At 38.9% G+C, this 21,292-nt stretch overlaps 1 protein-coding gene across 4 annotated transcripts in view; it reads left to right on the top strand.

The window, feature by feature from the left end:
• Window positions 1-3,443: 3,443 nt before the first annotated feature.
• Window positions 3,444-21,292, top strand: part of Khdrbs2 (KH RNA binding domain containing, signal transduction associated 2) — a 468,795-nt gene continuing 450,946 nt past the window's right edge. For 2 of the 4 annotated variants that reach the window (XM_029539289.1, XM_029539288.1), the window contains exon 1: window positions 3,540-3,730. In XM_029539289.1, the coding sequence (XP_029395149.1) occupies window positions 3,640-3,730 (91 nt within the window). In that variant the 5' untranslated portion in view covers window positions 3,540-3,639. Of the gene's footprint in view, window positions 3,731-21,292 lie in introns of all 4 variants that reach the window. The other 2 variants (XM_021198026.1, XM_029539290.1) reach the window with 2 other exon arrangements.

Below are 21,292 nucleotides of genomic sequence, written 5' to 3' on the forward strand. Positions count from 1 at the left end.
ATATAAAAGCTCTTTACTTTATATTTTATTAGAGTTATTGTGTGTTGGGAGGGGATACGCTAATGCAATTCTTAGGTAGTAAGTACTTACACCTGATGAGACATTTGCCAGACTTCCCAGTTCTCTTTTATAATCCTAAAGTATATTATGGAAATTACTCGAGATGTGCCCTGACAGATGACTTGTGTATTTAATGAAAGTAAAGGAAACTGAACATCAAAATAGAGGCTTTTCACTAATGAGAATCTGTGAGACTCTTCAGCAAAACATTAATCAGTTAACATTTCAATTCTCAATTATATTAGACAATACATCTACTCAGAATTCTAAACAGTGATTACACACATGGAGGACAGTTGTCTCCATATTATTGTACAAATTACTAATTTCTGCCAATTTTGTTAATCTGTCATACTTGCTTGCTTGCTTCTTTCTTTCTTTTCTTGTTTCCTTCCTTCCTTCCTTCCTTCCTTCCTTCCTTCCTTCCTTCCTTCCTTCCTTCCTTCCTTCCTCCCTCCCTCCCTCNTCCCTCTTTCTTTCTTTCTTTCTTTCTTTCTTTCTTTCTTTCTTTCTTTCTTTCTTTCTTTCTTTCTTTCTTTCTTTCTTTCTTTTGTTTTTGTTTTTTTGTTTTGAGACAGGGTTTCTCTGTGTAGCCCTGGCTGTTGTGGAACTCACTCCTGAAGACCAGGCTGACCTTGAACTCAGAAATCTGCCTGCCTCTGCCTCCTGAGTTGGGATTAAAGGCATGTGCCACTATGCCCGGCACTTACTTACTTTCTTTCTTTCTTTCTTTCTTTCTTTCTTTCTTTCTTTCTTTCTTTCTTTCTTTCTTTCTTTCTCCTTCCTTCTTTTCTTTGCATGTATTTCTGTGAGTTGATTCTCCTGTGAGTGCTTAGGAGCCAGAAAAATGCAACCCTGTCCTTCATTTACTCCTTTGAAGGAATGTCCCTCCCCCACAAAAAATATGGCTCATCATAGGGCAGTAATGGCACATGCCTTTAATCCCAGCACTTGGGGGGTAGAGATAGGTGGATTTCTGAGTTCGAGGCTAGCCTGGTCTACAGAGTGAGTTCCAGGATAGCCAAGGCTACACAGACAAACCCTGTTTCGGGAAAAAAAAAAAATGTAGCTCATCCTTTCTTGGCTAGACCAGAAGGGAGGTAGCTTTCTGATCTTCTTGTGTTTGCCCAGTGTAGAGATGACATTACAGGCATTTTGGGGAAACTAAGCTTGCTATGAGGGTGAGGGAAACCAGGTTTCACAACAGGGGACAAGTCCTCTTGATGACTGATCTGTCTGTCCAGATTGTTATTGCAAATGTGTTCTGTGGCAGTGTGTTACACAAAAGGTTGATTGAAACAATGAAGGAAGTACAAATGTTGTAACTTATTTAATAATTTATAATGTGTAGTTCTCACTAGTGTGGCAAGATAAGCTGATTAAATTTCTTGGATGTTCATAGGATATGTAAAAGAAATAAATATGCGTCTTCTACATTCACCACAGAACATATTCTATAGAATATGTGCCTTATGCATCCTCTGGATACTAATTGACTTGGAACATTTTTCTTAATAAACCACTTTTGAAATAATGGTACAATAAGCAAAATTGAATTTTAAATTGTTTTTCAGGACTAGAACTCAGGTTGAAAATCAATTAAGGTATGATTTGAGTCTTCCTAGCATCAGAAGAGGGAAGCATATAAATAGTTATGATTTATTTATGTATAACCACAAACAATCTATTCAATAATAATTTATTTATAGGTTATCAATTTATTTACATTTGTATTTATAAGATGTTCTCAATCCTAAGGTTACCCTTAAAATATTTAATGCGCAGTTTCGGTGGTCACAAAATATATGAGTCAGGGGGGAACACAGTGATTTGGAGTCACCTACTGGGAGCATATGGATTTGAATGTGGGTGAGGGCACTTGTCCAGGGCATTTGGGTTTGCCTTTGGTTGCCCATCCTCTGGAAGTGAGTACTAAGAAAATTGGTTTCTAAGGTCAATATAGCTTATTTTTATTTTATGATGTCCATTATGTTCTAAATACACAAAGTACTCCAAAGATTAGGATTCTGTCTAGTCTAGTATTATTCCTGACATTTGTCACGTGTTTCTGGTTCTCTTTGTCATCACTCATTAGAAAGCATCCCTACTGTGAGAGAAGACACAACACAATGTGTCTATCTCATTTGGCAATTATTCAAGTCCAGTCCCTAGAATCCTTTCAATATGTTTAAACACTAATTGGATGGACGCATAGTATAAAAGTATCTAGCATATGGGAGAGTAAGGTAAACCCTGCCATCTGAAGCTTCACACTACTTAGATTTGAATTTTAGCCTCAGCTTTTGCACAGCTATGAGACATATTAGACCAGTTACAGAAGCAAAACCTGTTATCTTTGGGTTGCTCAGTGTTTTTCTGAGCTGGAGTGAGTTATCTCATGGATATGAAACATGTTAACTTTTTAAAATGTCATACAAAATCAATATAACATCCTAAGTTCATCTAAATAAATACTTAGTTAACACTGTGGACAGAATAAGAGAAAGTAGGAAACTTCCGGCAGGTTTTATATACTGGCAAAGTTGTCCCAGGTGAAAGGGTGGTAGAAATATTGACAAGGGATTGGTTGGGAAAAGACAACTTCAAAGAAAGAGTCATTTCATTCAGGAGTACCATCTGGAAGGGAAGGATACCTCCCTTATTCCTCCTTCCTTGGTGATTCTTGTGGGTAAAATGCTCATTTAAATAAAGGTGGGGCATATACAAAGTAGTTCAGCCGCATTCCCATGACCCTCACTTCTAAAATAGGAGAACATTAGAGCGATGGAAGTTAGGCATCATCTAGCTTCTTTCATTCACAATTCTCCCTGCTAAGTTTACACAGTGAGTGAATTTTGCACCATAGGAATGGGTGGATCCCTAGAACTAATTCTGTATCACGGCACTGTACACTGGAAGTGTTTTGCTCTACTACATAATCCAGGCACTTCTTCATTTGTACATTAGTGGACATCCTTCTGCCCCAAGATGTAGGTCATGGTAAACACAACCCACATTTTGTTTCGGATTTCCAACCCTGCCCAAGAGTCTGCGATCATCCAGGGGAGAGACACCTGTGCCTTGGGTACCCAGGTGACGTGCTCAGCCTCTGTGATCATGGGGCACACGTTTTTGCTCTCTAATCCTTCTGCCTGCCTGGCAGCCCGCACCCACTCCACAGCACTGGCCAGGCCTGAGGACAAGGCAGGCTAAGGCGGCCAGGAGAGTGCGCTTGCACTTCGCACACCCCTCCCCTCCGCTGCAGCCTCCTGCCACTCAGGCGACTCGACTTGCGGCCCCGCCCAATGATAGTCTATGGTCTCCGCGTGCGCCCCGCCCCCGGACCCCGCTTCCAATAGGAAGCCGGTGGGGGTGGGCCGCGCGGGCATCCTCTCCAGCTGAGGCCGTGGCCGGAGCCAGGCTGGGGCGCGGGAGAGGCAGGTACCAGCGCGGTCTGCGCAGCCCCAGGCGCTAGAGCTGCGCTCTCCGAAGGAAAGACGGTTCCCGGGGGAGCCAGGGACCGAGGCGTCCGAGCAGGCGGGATTTGCGCCTGGCCGGGCACGGTCCGAAGTCCGCGCTATGGGAGAAGAGAAATACTTGCCTGAGCTGATGGCAGAGAAGGATAGCCTGGATCCATCTTTTGTGCACGCGTCGCGCCTTCTGGCGGAAGGTAGGACCGGCCCGGCTCCTGCCAGCCCGGGCAAGGGGAAGTTGGGGAGGGCGATCGCTCCGCTGGGCAGAAACTGTCCCTGAGAGCCCTTTCCGAATGCAGGAGCACAGCGCTGGTTGCCCCGTTCCTCCGAGGCTCAATTAGCCCTGAGGTCTAATGGCAGAGTGATGCGACCTGTTAGGGTCCTGGACAGGGAAACTAGCAAGTGTCAGGTGGTCCACTGAGACCTTGTCACTTTGCAGAAGCCAGCAAAATCAGTTCAGGAATAAATGCGATCCATGGAGTGTTCTGAGAGTATCTTGGTTACAGATCAGCGTTCTTTATTTATTTATTTATTTATTTATAATAGATATATTTTTCCTTCTGCGTTTCGAAGTGATTTTGATAGCCTTTAATCGGTATTTCCCCTGGAAAGTCTTAGAATTATTCAACAATAAAGTATGCATGTTCGTATATTTATGTGAACGTGGTAAGCAGAGGCTAAAGTGCTTATAAATGTATTCGAAACGTAATGATTGGGTACTATGCAAGATATTGGTCCCTAGGAACGCTCCATAACTGATCAACTGATTTTTAAACCAGGTGTGTGTTTTCTTTTGTGTACCTGTTATGTAGCAGAGATTCAGTTCCCAGAGGAACATCTATGTCTTGCCTTTTGCATTGCTTTGAAAGGTCGTTTGAAAAAAAGGTACACATGAAAACTTCTCCGTCAGAAATATTAACCCCATATAGTTCCATATGTGTGAAACAATGGTAGCAACTGAAGACATTCCTAATATCTGGTAGCCTGTGCTCTTCTATTTAACACAACTGCAGAATTTTTGGATGAATGTTTCATTAATAATGAAGTGCTTCATCATCAAACTGGCTACAGTGCAGCTTTGAAGCTTGAGGACTTACCCACTAGAAGAATTAGTGACATCTTTCTCTCATCATGCCCCTCAGCATTAAAATACCTTTGAGATTTACTTGTGTATCACAGAAAAATTTTTACTCCTCATACGATTCAGAGACATTAGATGTATTTTGGCATTTTTAGTGGTTGCTGTTTATTATAACCTATAATAACAAAGTAGCTCAAGAAAGACTGCCAGGAAAAAGGTGGAATGTGAAATACTTATCCTGTTTTCAAGGGAAAAGCTGGCTTTGTAGAGTAGTTAGGCAGTGAAATGCAATCATGTTTAGGACTACCTAATGATCAAGTCATAATAAATGAAACTGAAATACTAAATTTACTAACAGTACTTTTCTCTGCTGTTGGAGAGCAACTGCATATTGGAAAATAATGACTCAATAAACATGAACAGATTTAAAATATGTTCTTTGATTTGTTCGCTTCAGTCCGTTCTTCAGAAATGTTTCCATTCAGTGTACAATGAAAGCAGATTCACAATCTTCTCTGACCTGGAGCTCTCTTTGGGACAGATGGCTCATAATTAGCTCATCAGTTATTAATGTGTATTAATTGTATTTCTAAAACTTACAGAACTAAGAGATGTAGATAAAAGTCTCACTAGGGTGAGATGCATGTGTATTCTTGAGGAACAAAATAGTTACGAGGCCACAAAGTATCTTGATTCCTGCTGTTTTTGTCTTTCCCAAACACTAGATTTCTTCAGACTTAGGAAATAGTTCTAATGTACCTTGTAATTTAATTTTTTCCCAGCAGGGGGAAGTATGGCCTGCTTTTGTAATGGGTTATTTAAAAAAGCTCTGGACTAGAAAGGCATCTCAGTAAGAAACAAAGAGGGTGCCTAAATTTCAGAGAATTCCTAATGAGAAAAGAGAGAAAGAGAAGGAAAGAGGTGGCAGCAGTAATCCTAGAGTACTTGGATAGTTCCATAAAAAGATGCGCAGGGCTGCTGCCATCACGTCTGTAACTGTACCCTGTGTCCTTACACATGCTTACCAGAGTGCAAGGTGAGTGCACTTTGGAGTCTCAGCGAATCGTAATGCACATACTGCATTATAGATTTTTTTCCATTGTCTTCTCAAAGTCCATTTGTGAGGGTTTCTAGGATCACTGTAGAGATTTTATTTCTTATACCTGGAAATGCTGCGTTTGAAGCATCGGCTATAAATAAACCTGACACAGATACTCAAATGGAAGGAAGGTGCACACTGGAGTGCATGTCAGCAGTGCTGGGCAGACAGTCTTGAGACTGAGGGGGCAGTAAAAATGATCCAGATGATTCCATTCTTTGGAATGAGTTTCTAGAGGCAGTGATATAAAGCAGGGAGCTCTCACAATGACTTACTTTGCTTTCCCCTTAGTGATAGATGCCAGCTTCTCCTTACTTGTGCCGGCTTCTTTTAGGGTAGAAGACTGTGGGGCTTTGAAAAACTTTTTGTTGTTGTTGTTGTTGTTGTTTTCATTGTATTTTATTTCATTTGTTTCTGTTTTGTGTCTTCAGTAGGGGTCATACTAAATAATTAAAAGCAAGTAATTTATGATTTGACTATTAGTTATAGCAGATCTTGAATAATATGGGTTAAGAGGTTTGCATAATGCATAACTTCCCTGCTGTAATTACAGTTTTATGTAGTTGGCCATTTGTTATGGAAGGTGTTTTTGAATCTACTAATGGGGCAAACCCAGCATGATTCTGAAAGTTCTGGCCCAGGTTGGATTCTGCTTTAGCACTGGAATTACATGAGGTTATTTGTATCTATGCTACCTTATTTTGATTCCATGTTTATTTAACCTGAATTTTGTAAGATTTCCTTCCCTGGTCCCAGTTTTCTTGTCTCAAAGAAAATAGTGAGAATAGGAGATGCTAATGTTTCCAGAATTCTTATTCACTCCCAGATGCCCGCTGCCTAGAAGAGTGATGTTTTCGGATTCTGAACAGAAAAAAAAAAAAAAGAAAAAAAATCAACAGCCAAACAGTTTTCTATTCCTTCCCAGTATGAGTACATATAATAATAATACATTTCTTTCACTATAGCATGATTTGAGGGATGCACATGATGCTGTATAGTGGAGACAGATTCATGCTTTTAATTCTATTGAACTACTTTGAAGGCTTGGGTCTTGTATGTGAAGTACATGTGTGAACATATGCTTGCTTTAGGTTGAAGGGTGGCAGATTCACACTTCTTCATTCAATTGCAGCATTTAATACTTTCTGAAGTATTATTCAATTCAAGTGAAAATGATTCAGACAAGCCTTCTACTCTGCATTCTTCACAAATATTAACGGATTAAACAATGTTTTAGCTAAATAGTGGTGAGGAAAAATCAAAGATTAACAAGATACTTTCTGAGCTACTCTAGGCACTCCTTGTCAGAGTTTGGTGAAAGACTTAACCTGACAACTAAGTTAACCTTTATGTTTACAGATATTTATGGAATTTTAAGAATGGGAAGATAACATCAATTTGTATTTATCACAAATGATAACATATCAAACTGATCTGGATTTAAATTCTCAATAAGGATCACTTTAAAATTTAGATCATATTCCCTAAATGTTCTCCTCAGAGCCAGGCAAAGTGGTTAAGTTATGGAACTCATCGACCCTGTGCCTAAAATCATCTTCTGGTTAAAAAAAAAAATCTACTCACACAACTATTTCAGTGGATTTTCCTCTTGATGAATATAATGTTTTTATCTCTTCTGTTGTTCTGTTGATATTGTATAATCTTATTTACATTTAAAAATAAATACAAACATGAGCATAGATTAAATTCTTGATATCTTCAGTCTGCATTCAAACCAATTAATAACATAGTAAAACAATTTATTTTATCAATGAACACATCTGCACATCTGGCACTGAGTCCTGACACTTCCCCAGGCTGTGATGACACAAAGATGCATGCATTTGCTTTCCTGTATGATTCTCTCTCTCTCTCTCTCTCTCTCTCTCTCTCTCTCTCTCTCTCTCTCTCTCTCTCTCTTCTCCCCCCTCTCTTCTTTTCTATCTGTAAAATGGGAAATGCAATACCTATCAGACAGATAATTTGAGGTAAGCATTTCTGCTTACAGTAAACAGGGAGAATTTTATATAAATATAAGAAACACATGTCTTTAGCATTTGAACATATCTGCTTAACCACATTTGAGACTAGATTTGATAATAGGAAAATAATTCCTACTTTGCTATTTGAATAAATGCTGAATAAAAATTTAACTCATAAGCAAAATGAGAAAACAGATTTTCTTATAGCACATGATTGCAGGGAGAGATTATTTTTTTAAATGCCCCTCCCCATCAATGGTTACCTGTCAGGTTAGTATTTTTCTTTTCTTTTCTCTTTCTTTCTTTCTTTCTTTCTTTCTTTCTTTCTTTCTTTCTTTCTTTCTTTCTTTCTTTCTTTCTTTTTCTTTCGATGATGAAGTCAGAACTTATCAAGCATCTTCAGCCTACAATGCCTTCCCACTTAGCAGCTTCCTGGGTCTCTGTGTATATGCTCTGTTGTGTTCCTTACTTCCTACCACATGCAGACTACATGCCCTTCACATACAGACTTCCTATTCATCCTTGCATACTCCATGCCCATCTGACATGCAGACCCCATGCTCATCCTAACAGGCAGATCCCATGGCCGTCATCACATGAAGATCACATGTTCATCCTCACATGTAGATTGTCTTAGTTAGGGCTTACTTCTGTAAACAGACACCATGACCAAGGCAACTCTTACCAGGACAACATTAAATTGGGACTGGCTTACAGGTTCAGAGGTTCATTCCATTGTCATCAAGGCAGGAGCATGGCAGCATCCAGGCAGGCATGGTGCAGGAGGAGCTGAGAGTCCTACATCTTCATCTGAAGACTGCTAGTGGGACTGACTTCCAAGCTGCTAGAATGAGGGTCTTAAGCCCATGCCCACAGTGACACACCTACTCCAACAAGGTCACACCTACTCCAACAAGGCCACACTTCCTAATAGTGCCACTCCCTGGGCCAAGCATATACAAACCATCATACAGACCCAATGTCCATCCTCATGTGCAGATCCTATGTCTATCCCTTTATTCAGGCTCCATGTCCATCCTTACATGCAGATCATATGTCCATCCTCACATGCAGACCCCATGTTCATCTTTTTATGTAGGCTCCATGTCCATCCTCACATGCAGACCCCATGTCCATCCTCACATGCAGCTCCTATGTCCATCCTCACAAGCAGACCCCATGTTCATCCTTTTAGGCAGGTTCCATGTCCATCCTCATTTTCTTGTAATAACAAAGACTGATTATGTTCTTTCAGAGTTAACCCACATCTACATCACCAGTGCTTCCCATGCACTCTGAGGTTGTTTTGGAGGCAAAGTTCTTTCCTCGGGTCCAACACTTCTATTTATTCTTGTAACTGTCTTTTCAACATGAATAACTTAAAAAAATAGAATGTGTCTCACTTGCAGAAGTAGTAATATTAGTCTTTCCTGACATTTATCCTCCCTGTGTCTTTCAAGTGTCTGATGTTATAATCTGCATCTGGTTCCCTCATTTTTCTTATTTTATTTTCTCAAAACCCTTCAGTCTAGCCTGTGTCTGTCTTCACCACTGCTCTAAAACGGTCCTCTACTGTCAGAGTCACCCTTCACATCTATGTCCAATTTCTCTCTACTTTCTCCCTACCCATCAGGCCAGTACTTCCTTCTGTTGGTACTCTCGAAGGGTCCTTATCCTCCCTTTGCTTGTACAGCTGGCCATGGCTGGGTTTCCCTTCTTTTTAGACCCGTCCTGGCTCTCAGTCCACTTCAGTAAACAACACATTTCACAAGGAATCATCCGAAGTGGAATTCTGACTAGCTCATGCTTTTTAAACTATTTTTTCCCCCTGAAACATGTAGTTCATACTCTTTGGCACTCTTACTACATGTCTCTTTTGCCAGTCTTATCTCTTGATCTTTTCCACTTGATTTATCTCACCTGGAACAAATAATTCACTTCCCTATGGGCGCTCTCCTCACCCTTACCTGCCCACCCCAAGGCTGCTCTACATGGTTTCTGTTTTCTCAAGGTCACTGATGTCAATTCATCATTCCAGGGTGGACTGGTCCATATCAGTAGACTGCATTCATAAAGCAGAGCGAATTATCAGCATTGAGTCAACTGTATCTGCTATGAAAGCTGTTCACAGTGCTGTTCAGCCCACTCACAGAAAGTTTTTCTTCAGCCATCTTCCCCTGGGGGTCTCTTTCCTATGCCCTCTGGCATGATATACAGTTGTCTGCTTCTTTTGTCCCTCCTGTAACTAGGGTTTTGTAAGTGTTGTGTCTCTCTGGAATTACCTTCCTTAATTTGTCTACCTGGTTGGAATCACTATTCATTCAACAATTTGGGCTAGGTTGCCCCTTAATCTGGGAAAATAGCTTATTTATTTATCTGTGTTATCTATTGTGGATTAGGAGAACCTGTCTCCCTTGTTTTGGACGTTTAGCACAGCTACACTGCTACGTGCAGTTTTATTGGATTTTGTCTTTCTTTTCTCTAGCTGGGAGGTTGGACTTGTGACTTAGTCTCTGAATCCCTAATGCCTGCCTTCATTCTCTGCATAGGATACATGGATACTAAGTGGATGAAATCAGTCTTACATATCACCTTGATTCTAGTTAGAAGACATCCCCTGAAAACAAAATTCCAGAAACTCCTTCACTGTCAAATTCAGCCATATTTCATCAAGTCTTACTTCTAATCACAGAGGATCATGTTCAGAGCATGTGTTCACCAAAACAAAACAAAACAAAACAAACAAAAAAACCCCCAAACCCCAAACTTCTTTTGCAGTTGTTATGTATTTGCCAGTAATTGTGAAATGAGAGGCGATTTTAGTGTATAAAATCCAAACTGAGATGATGGCATTGATAGAGTGTGAGGGCGCAGCTTTGCTGTGTCTTGTATGGTCCTGTGTAGGCTTGTGTGATTACTACTGCTGAGATGTCCAACTGTCTCCACCAAAGATCTTCTACGTTAATGCCTAAGTTACTCCCTCACAATGTTCCTGCCTTTTGTTTATAGTTAATTCAGGCTTTTATCCAACATCCCTTCCTTCTCCTTTTCTTCTTGGATTCTCACAACAAAGGGTATACATCTTTTTCTGTAGTCCCTGACCTCCATCCGATGGTTGGCTGCGAGTGTCTGCATCTGTCTCGGTCAGCTGCTGGTAGAGCCTCCCAGAGGACAGCCATGCTAAGCTCCCGTCAGCAAGTACAACATAGCATTGGTAATAATGCCAGGGTTTGGTGCCTGCCCATGCTATGGATCCCAAGCTGAGATACTCACTAGTCGGTCATTTCTTCAGTCTCTGCTCCATTTTTGTCCCTGCATTTCTTTTAGAGAGGAATGATTTGGGGTCAACATTTTTAGAAGGTGGGTTGGTGTTCCCATTCCTCCACTGAGGTCACTGTATAACTACTTAGGATGGTCTCTTCAGGTTCTATATCCCCATTGTTTAGCATTTTGGCTAAGGTCACTCACATTGAGTCCTGGGAGCCTCCTCCCTCCCTGGGACTTTCTAGAGGATCCCCCTAACCACCACCCCTGGCATATTTCCATTCATTCTCCTGACCCTCTGGGTTCCTCTACTGTTTCACCCTATACCAGATCCTGCCCTCCTTTTCCTCTGTTCCTCCCCTCTCCCACCCAGCTCCCTCCCTCCCTCCCTCTGTCTCCAGTAATTATTTTGTTCTACCTTCTAAGTGTGATTGAAGTATCCTCATTTGGGCCTTCCTTCTTGTCATATATCTTCTTTTGTTCTATATATATATTATAAGAAATACATATTGTTGGCTGGATGTGGTTCATGCCTTTAATACCTGCATTCAGGGGGCAGAGACAGGTAGATCTCTGTGAGTTTGAGGCCAACCTGGTTTACAGAGTGCATGGGCTACATAGAGATATCCTGTCTTAAAAAAAATATATGAAATATATATTAACTGAAATTATATTCTTATACCTCTGTAGTTTTTAAAACTATCAATAGCAAATGTTTTACTTTATTTTTAGGTTAAATTTACTATATTTTTATTTCAAAAATAAAAAAAAATGGTAAATTTTAATAAAATAAGAATGACCTAAAAATAAATTTTTTTCTTTTCAAAATAGCATGATTAGTAGTTGATTTCTCAAATAGCAAATACTCATCATATAGGAGCCCTCATTTTCTTAAGTGAAAAATCCTTTAATGACTGCATGCTTGATACTTCCAGTATTTGAGGAGTCAGGACCCAGACATCCCGTTGCTATGTCACTAACTCCTTGAAATTAATTATCCACAGCTCATCTTCATTCCTAAGCTTGCTGATTCACAATAGAAAGATGGTAAACATTTAAGAACAATGGACTGCTTTAAGTTACTATCTATAAACATTCTTAATTTAGCTATAGTTTGGGAGACATTCTATTGGGCTAGGACGCTATTACATTTAATCACGCAATCACACTTGTCCTTTTATGTGAGTTGGTGACAATAAAGATATGCTGTTGATATACATAGAGATATTACATGATTAATTCATGAAGTCTATGGGCCATAGGGGATTTAACAATTCATGTGTGTATACAATGCACCTAAGTACACATACATGCTGGTGATATCAATATTTTATGGATGATTTGCTAGGTATCATGTGAATTTTGAAGAACAGGCATTCTGAAGATCAAAGGGATTCAGAGTCACCATGCCTACTATTGACTGCTCATACATAGTTCATGATCTTTGCGGGAGATGGCGTGGGGTGTTGTACAGAGCTTACCTTGATTTTTACCCACAAATCACCCTAGACTATTATAGGCACTGTTCTTAAAAGTGACAGGACTGAATGCTTATTATTTAACAAATTTCATATAGAAAAAAGGAAATGCTAATATGAAATCCAGATTTTCACACCCAGAGGCTATTAAAATATAGTGCTTCACAGAGAAGAGACAAGAATTATTCATGCTTTGAAGAAAGGTCAGATATTAATGTGTAAAGTTCATGTAGAAGATTTAATATTAATTTTTCAGTAAACTGCTCATATTAGTTTATGAATGCAAGTATTACATGAATTATTATGCAGTGTTATAAAATAACTACAGTGAGTAAAAGGTGCATGGATTAACAGTGTGGGGATTTACAGTATACACCCACACTGAGGAACCACAAATACTTTATATTTAAGGATCCTGTTAAGGATGCTTAGTAATATTCTAGAGAGGCATAACTGAACATTTCAGCATTTTTTATTTTCAATTTAATAACTCAGAAATTATTGGAGAAGTTGTGTGATTTGCCAAGGTACTTTCTTTCCAATTTTATTAAAGGAGAATTTCTTATATTTGTTGAATTTTTCTCTCAACCAAAAAACAAACAAACAAACAAACAAACAAACAAACCATGGCTCTTGAGCAGTGAGGACTTTGTTTAATATTTTAAAACAAGTGAATTGTAGATTTGGGCAGAAACAGATGTCTTGATTTAAATGTTAGCCATAGGTTGTGAGCTTTTAGAATTTAATAAGTTAGAAACATATTGATTGTTGTTACTGTCCTATTATCACAGAAGATGGAATTAATGACTATTTCCTTTAAAATGTTCATGATTAGGTTTATTGTACTAATCAAGAAGAGGAATCTGCATATTTTCTCCAGGGTGCATTTTAGTAGGTATATGTCTGTATGTTGGATAATGTCAGGCCCCAAGAGCAGCTCAACAGATGTAGCCTTAGCAAAAAACAATGAAAGAATTTATTTAATGACTGTAATAGGATGATTAAGTAATTAGACATTGATTTAACATGTTTTCTTTTACAAGTGTTTAGATTATGTTATAAAAATAAGGAATATTACTCTCATTTTAAGGTAAAGAGACTTATTAGGTGGTAGCATCACTAACATATATTTTCTTTGAGAACTTCATACATGAGCACTGCTTGTATACCACACTTATCTTTCCCTCCTGCCTCCAACTTCTCCCATATCAACTCCTACAAAATAAATTCATGACCACTTTTAAAAATATTATTTTTATATGTATATATGTGTGTATATATATTTATATATACACATACACACACACATATATGTATACACATATTCATGTCCAGTTTACTGAATCTGTTTAGTTCAGTTAACATTGCTTATACCCTCCTGTGTCCAGGCTGACAGTTTGACACTGGAGAACCCATGCAGGAGCTCAGCCCTATAGGAAGTTGATTCTCCTTCTCTCTGCAGCCATTGACCAGCTCTGCTCCTCTCTTAGGGGTGGAACCACAGGCAAATATTTGATACAATTTGAAAACATGTCAAAAGATGTTACTAAACATTTACACACACACACACACACACACACACACACACACACACACACACACACACACTTGTTTCAGGGAATATAAAAATCCTACTTTTGTAAACTTTTAGATGACTTAAAATGCTTGTTAATATATAATTTCCTGTTTCATTAAAATTAACTTTCTCTGGGAAATTAAGGAATTTGATTTACACACAGTAGGGCATTCATTTCCTATAACATGAAAGCATGGGAGTAGAATCCACCCACTGCACATACACATGTAAGTGTTATAAATGAAAACATTGAATTGAGTATAAACCTGGACTAAGGGTGTTATACGCTTATTGAAAGACTTAGATTGAGTTTACAGTTCTTCTTCTGGAATTCAAGACCCAGTGAAGTAGGGCCCTTTAAGTTGTATGAATTTGAAAGAATTTTTTGTGGGTTGAGGCAGATGGCATTTTATGGTATGTTATTGCTTTGGCATGGACTTAGAGAATGACACATGGATGTGAGTTATTCTATACACTAAAATTAGTGAAACACTGGAAGTTCTATCATCCACAGAAGGAACGTCTGGTAGAATAAACCATTATGATAATTAAAAGCAATTTAATAAAGATAAAAGAAGTGATAAGTACTGGCAATGATTTGCAATAAACCAGATGTTTTCCCTCTGAATAAAATCCATAGAATGCACATAAGCACACATACACCAAATGCATATCATATGTGTGCTACTTGTAGATTAGACATGGGATTGATGGAGCGACAGTAGGGGTTTGTTCAAAGTGGTTCCTTCTGCTCGCACTGTCTCACAGTGGCATTAGGGAGGAGGTGACAGGGAGTATAGGAAACTGCATAAACAATCTCTATGCCATATGTTAATTATATCAGTAAAGCAAATACCGGATATGAGGGAGTTCCAGGCAGGACACCTGAGAAAGTCTACAGAACTTTTGGGAACCTTCTATAGGAGGGAGCTTGTGAATCGAAATCTGAAAAACAAGTACAATCTGGCCAGAATCCACTAAAGACAGAGCCACAGTCTCAAATTAATGTAGCAAGCAACATTCCCAAAACTCGGCAAGAAAGAGAATATTCAGAGAAATAGAAATTAAGTTTGTATAGCGATATAAGTGTAGACTTTCAAGAGAAACTCTTGGTGCATCTCTTAGAAATCCTGTTCTGTCTCTAAGGTGTGCACCACCAATTTCCTCTCACATGTCTTTCCTCCTTTCTGAATGTCCATGCTTAGATATGTATAAAACCATTCTTTTTCATTTTTTTTTTACAATATATATTTTTTTGTAAATCACTTTTCATCCTTCTCATGCCCCCCACCCCCTCCTCTCTTCTCAATCCCAGTACTGTGGCTGGATAAAAAGACACATATAATTCCTTTGTAGATAAGCACTTGTGAACACATGCAAGCGTATTCTCTTTCCATGCTTTGGCAAGTGATACCAGAGCTGTTCCATTCTGGAATAGCAAAGGCTGTGAGGATATAAGAAAAAGCAGGTACTTCTGTGCCACTTAAAATAGCTTATTTCTTACTCTGGAATGGGATTAAAAAAAAAAAAAAAAAAAAGAATCATTCAAAAGCTACTACTGTTCTAGCAAAAAGAACTTGGCATGTCAAATGAAAAACCAAATTCCAGATCTGATACCTGGTTGTTTTCTAACTCTGGGAAATCTTCTCAATTCCCGTTGGCCTTTATTTCCTTGTGAAAATACAGTTTCTTGGATCTGCAAGTTACCTAATAAATTATTTGTATTTCTATATGAAGTATTTATACAGTACAGATATTAAACACACATATTTTCTTTATCTCTTTCAATGTTTGCATCTGTTTTACTTACAAAAAAATAATGAGGTGAAATTTGTTAACTAAATGGATTTTTAAGATGGACACTTGCTGAGATTTGTTGATTTACAATCTTCGTAAGTACCACCCTTAACTACTACACAGATGATATTCCTATCAGCTCAGATCACGCCCTCACATTTCCTTCCCATGATCCTCATATCCTTTAACAAGCGCTGTTCTGATTTTTGCCCTCAATTTCCTGTAGATGCATTAATATACTATCTAATCATCCCTCTTGAGAGCTCACTGTATCTTTGGATGTCATCTGTGCTGTTGTATCCCTCAGTAGCTCATTCCCTTTATTGGTGAATATCTGCTCCATCTTATAAAGTGTCACAGTTTATTCTCTTTTCTGAGTAGACAAGTGGACAGTTTTCTGTGGTAACTTATTATATGAATAAATCGTTACAAATGTCCACAATCCACCTTCCCCTGTCTGGTAGGACATCAATGTAGCCTACCTGTCCTGGAATACTCTATGCATCCCCATGCTGGATGTTAGGATTTGCTTCCTTGGCTTCTTAAGTGGAGAGTAGTCTTGCATCATCATGCTTGGCTTAGACAATATCCCTTTATGTGGAGTAGAGCTAGCAGTATTGAACCAGGATTGGGTCTTACCTTACTTGTGATGCACGGTCAGTTCTCTAAAACCCAACAGGCTCTGTTACAACCTCTTAAGGAATGTGTTAACATTCTGGTGGTAATTCCTACAGGTGATCTTTTGAAGTTCCCAGTCTGTTTAATAACGGCTACTCTGTTGATTTGAAGGGTTAAGACAGTGTGGCTGTTATTTTATTCAGATTTCCTAGATAAATAATGATGGGGAATATACTTTGTGTGCTTTTTGTTTTCATCGAAATGATTGCTCAGAGGTTGGCATTTTAAATTGGACTGTTGCTCTTTTATTGTTATGGGGGTTATGCATATGTTCTGTATTTGTGTCCTTTATGAAGAGCATGGATTGCAAATATCTCACCCCAGTGTACAACTTAAAATTTCATTTTAAGAAATGCCTTTTGGCTATCACAAATAAGGCCACTATGAACATAGAGGAATTTGATTCCCGACACCATGACATGATTTAATGGTAATTAAAATCTGGAAATAACTCAATCTGTGATAAATAATAAATAAAATAATAAAATCTGTGGCATGGTGGGGCATCTTTTGATTATACGCACAAGAGTGGTATAGATATCTCTCTTGAAGTTCCAAGGGCCAGCAGAAAGAATGGAAACAGGCAACCTCGGGAAGTAGGAGGGGGAACCCTCTAGAATGTACCAGAGACCTGGGAGGTGAGAGACTCTCAGGACTCAAAGGGACCTTAGATGAAGTGTTGAACTCTACTGTATCTAGGAGGGGAGGGGGAACTTGTAGAGTCTACGTCCACTGGAGGAACAGGACATCAAGTGGAGGTATGGGGTTACCACCCTACAGTCAAAAGCTCTGACCCAGAGTTATTCCTGTCTGAACAAACTGCAGGGACAAAAATGGAGAAGAGACTGAGGGAAAGGAGGTCCACTGATAGGTCCAAATTGGGATCTAGGGGAGGCTCCAAGACCTGACACTATTTCTTTTTCTTTTTTTTATTAGATATTTTCTTCATTTACATTTTAAATTATATCCCAAAATTACCCATACCCTTCCCCCGCCCTGCTCCCCAACCCATCCACTCCTGCTTCCTGGCTTTGTACTGGGGCATATAATCTTCACAAGACCAAGGGCCTCTCCTCCCATTGATGGCTTACTAGGCCATCCTCTGCTACATGTGCAACTAGAGACATGAGCTCTGGGGGGTATTGGTTAGTTCATATTGTTTTCCTACAGGGTTGCAGGCCCCTTTAGTTTCTTTGGTACTTTCTCTAGCTTCTTCATTGGGGGCCCTGTGTTCCATCCAATAGATGACTGTGTGCATGCACTTCTGTATTTGCCAGGCACTGGCATAGCCTGACAAGAGACAGCTATATAAGACACAAAGTTCGGAGCAGAGACGGAAGGAAGGAAAATCCAGAGACTGCCCCGCCCGGGGATCCATCCCATAAACAACCACCAAACCCAGACACTATTGCATAAGCTGGCAAGATTTTGCTGACAGGACCCTGATATAGCTGACACTATTTCTGATGCTATGGTGTGCTTACAGTCAGGAACCTAGCATGGCTACCCTCTGAAAGGCCCAACAAACAGCTATAAGAGCCAGAGGCAGATACTTACAGACAAAGGACAGAAGCTGGGGACCACTGTAGGAAAAGCCGGAAGAAGCTGCGAAGGAGGGCAACCCCATAGGAAGACTAGCAGTCTCAACTAACCTGGACCTCCCAGGATCTCTCAGACACTGAGCCACCATCCGGGCAGCGCACACAGCTGATATGAGGTCCCCAACACGTGTAGAGCAGAGGAATGCCTGGTCTGGCTTCAGTGAGAGAAGCTGCACCTAATCCTCAAGAGACTTGAAGCTTCAGGGGGTGGGGAGGTCTAGTGCGGTAGGGGTGTGGGTGACATCCTCTTGGTAACTGGGGAAGGGAAACTGGGAGGGGATAATGACTGGACTGTAAAATATTAAATAATGATGGTGATGATGATGATAATATAATATTATTATTATTATTATTATTATTATTAATGTCTTTTGAAGGAAAGTTATTAATTTTATTTGTCAACTTTAACCTTTTTTCCTTTATTTATACCAATGTGTCAGTCTTAGGAGCCTTTGCCTCTTCAACCTTTGCTTTTTTTCAGGAAGTTGTCCTCACGTGATCTACAGCTTGTGTTTAACCTTTAAGCACAGTTTTACATTCCATACAGATTTCCTGTTTTTCTTTGTAAGCTTAAGGTAATAATAACCAGATTTTTCAGTATGCTTTTCTGAAGGCTTTCTTTGATTAATGTTATTTTTTAAAGTGTTCAAAACAATGTGCACAGACAAAGAATGTGTATCTCTAAACATTAAAATAGAAAAAAAAGTAAGATTGTAATGTTTAATGATAGGTGGATAACCTTCTGTCATGGCCTCTCTGTATATCTGCATCGCATCAGAAGAGAGCTGCCATTGCTAATCACAGTGTGCTTAAACCTACATTCAGCTGTGCAATGCTTTTCCTTTCTTTCTAATTTTAAGACATAGTCACTGCAGGAGACATGAGTGTGTTCTGCATATCATAACTAAAAATTTGAGGAGCCATCTTAGAGATCTTGGCATTTGATGGCTCCAATGAGTGCTTTACTATACCAGTGAAAAAGTGACATATTTATTGCTAGAAAGAAGTTGCCATTTTGAGAAAAAAAATAGTGTGATTGTCCTGAGATGTCATTACCTGAGATGTATGTTCTAGTGCCATGAGAGTAGGGAGCAGTAGAGACCCAGGCCTTTCCAGTATATAGGTCCACATACTTAGTTATGAACTATATGGCTTTTCTAATTTTCCCAGTAAAAAATGCTAGATAGAAGCAAAATTAGCCCTTATACTTGTAAAGCCAATATACTTGTAAATCACGAGCAGAATCCTATGTCTATCCTCAAAGTAATTGCCCATCTTTAACTCTGGACCTTTACTGGCATGTTAACTGACAACTGTCACCTGGAATATGACAGACATTTTCTGAGGCTGCTTAAGGGCATAACTGGTGACTTAGTGTTTAGTCTAAAAGCACACATACCAAAGCACAGTCACTCAGTAAATACGGTCATCCTCATCACATCAACACAGGAGAGCTGACAGTGATCCAGACTGACAGAAACCATCAATGCTGGCATATGACAAGATGCTTCTCACACTAGTATGTTTCATTACAGTCAAGAAGGCTATAGCCCCTAAAGAAATATTGATGTACACATGATATTTTCACTTTCACATTTTTAAGAATCCCATGCACCATGAACTGTAATTCTTTTGTAATAGAATAGATATGATGATGATGATGATGATGATGATGATGATGATGATGATGATGATGATGTGGGATGGTTGTTGTTTGTCATATTTGCAAAAATATCAAATGGGATTTAACTAAAGGGTAATAGAGTAAATGTAAAAGCAATGGCTCTCTCTTACAATGTAAGTTCACTTTTCTTACAGGTAGACACTGAAATGGGTAGCTTCATATGGTAACTTTTTATATTATTACTAATTCCCAAGAAGCCTTATCAATCTAAATAGGTAGATATTTTTCTTTGTTTGGATGTGTATAATTCTAATTATGTATAAATTGAAATGGAATATTTCTTAACTATTTCTCTTTCAAAACCCTTCCATCCTTAGGGATGGAATATGAAGGATACAGAATATAACTATTCTATTACCATCTTCCTACTTGCTGTCTTTTTGGATTGAGTCAATATCAACTTCAGAATTCCCTTTGTTCATTTTGGAACACAATTTAGTGTAATATATACACTGTCTTAGAACTTTGTCCTGATGTATCTCTTGAGAGAGTTTCCTTGAAACATAAATGATTTACTTATTACTGTAATTTTAATTATTGACTAATATCTATTCATACAAATTAATGGGTATCAGTTATATGCATATACCAATTAATGCATGCACATACCATTAAGTCCCTCTCTTAACCTCTTCCCCCTTCCTTGGTTCCCATATCCCTTTCCTTCATATCCCCTCTTTGCTTCCTTTTCTATGGCGGTAATCATCTCTCTTTCCCCATATGTGAGAAAATAATAAGATACTTCTCTTTCTGTGTCTGGCTTATTTCAGTGATGATGATTAGCTTGTATTTCTATCCATTTTTCTTCCTATACCATGATTTCATTCTTGCTGATTACTGAAAACTGTCCCCTTACATGCGACACCTTTTCTTTATCCTTTCATCTGGTGGCAGATGCAGAGATTCCTCTAATGCCCCATATATTGTGATTATTATTTTTTAATCAACATGGTCTTGTTGGCCTCTTTCGATGGTGACTTTATTTATTTATTTTTGAGTATAAATGAAGCACTGACCTGTTTGAATGATGTGCTAATTCTTTTATAGATTTGTAAGAAGGTTTTATGTTTTCCTTACTGTATGTACCAGACAATAGTGTATGAAGGTTCCTTTTCCTGCATGTCCTAACTCATGTCTTTACTATTGTTGTTAATAGCCATTTTGCTTGTGGTGAGGTAGGATTCCACCATAGTTTTAGTTTCATTTCTGTTAACTAAAGATGCTGAGCATTTTTCTGTATCTATTGCCAATGGCGATATCCAGAGCATCCCCTATTCGTTGTTTGGATTGTTTGCTCTTCTGTTGGTTCTTTCCGAGCTACTATATTCTCTTCATTAATCTTCTGCTAGAAGAGATGGTAAAGATTCTCTCCCACTCTACAGATGTTCTCTTTATTCTGTTGGGACAGACACACACACCCCAGGCTTAAGATAGAAGACTCAGAATTAAATCCATGCATTGGCAAGCATCTGGTCCCCAAAAAGGGTGCTAAGTGTTTTGAAATGTTCTCAGGAGAGGA

The sequence above is a fragment of the Mus pahari genome, chromosome 5 (genome assembly GCF_900095145.1).
Source record: "Mus pahari chromosome 5, PAHARI_EIJ_v1.1, whole genome shotgun sequence".
NCBI lineage: Eukaryota > Metazoa > Chordata > Mammalia > Rodentia > Muridae > Mus > Mus pahari.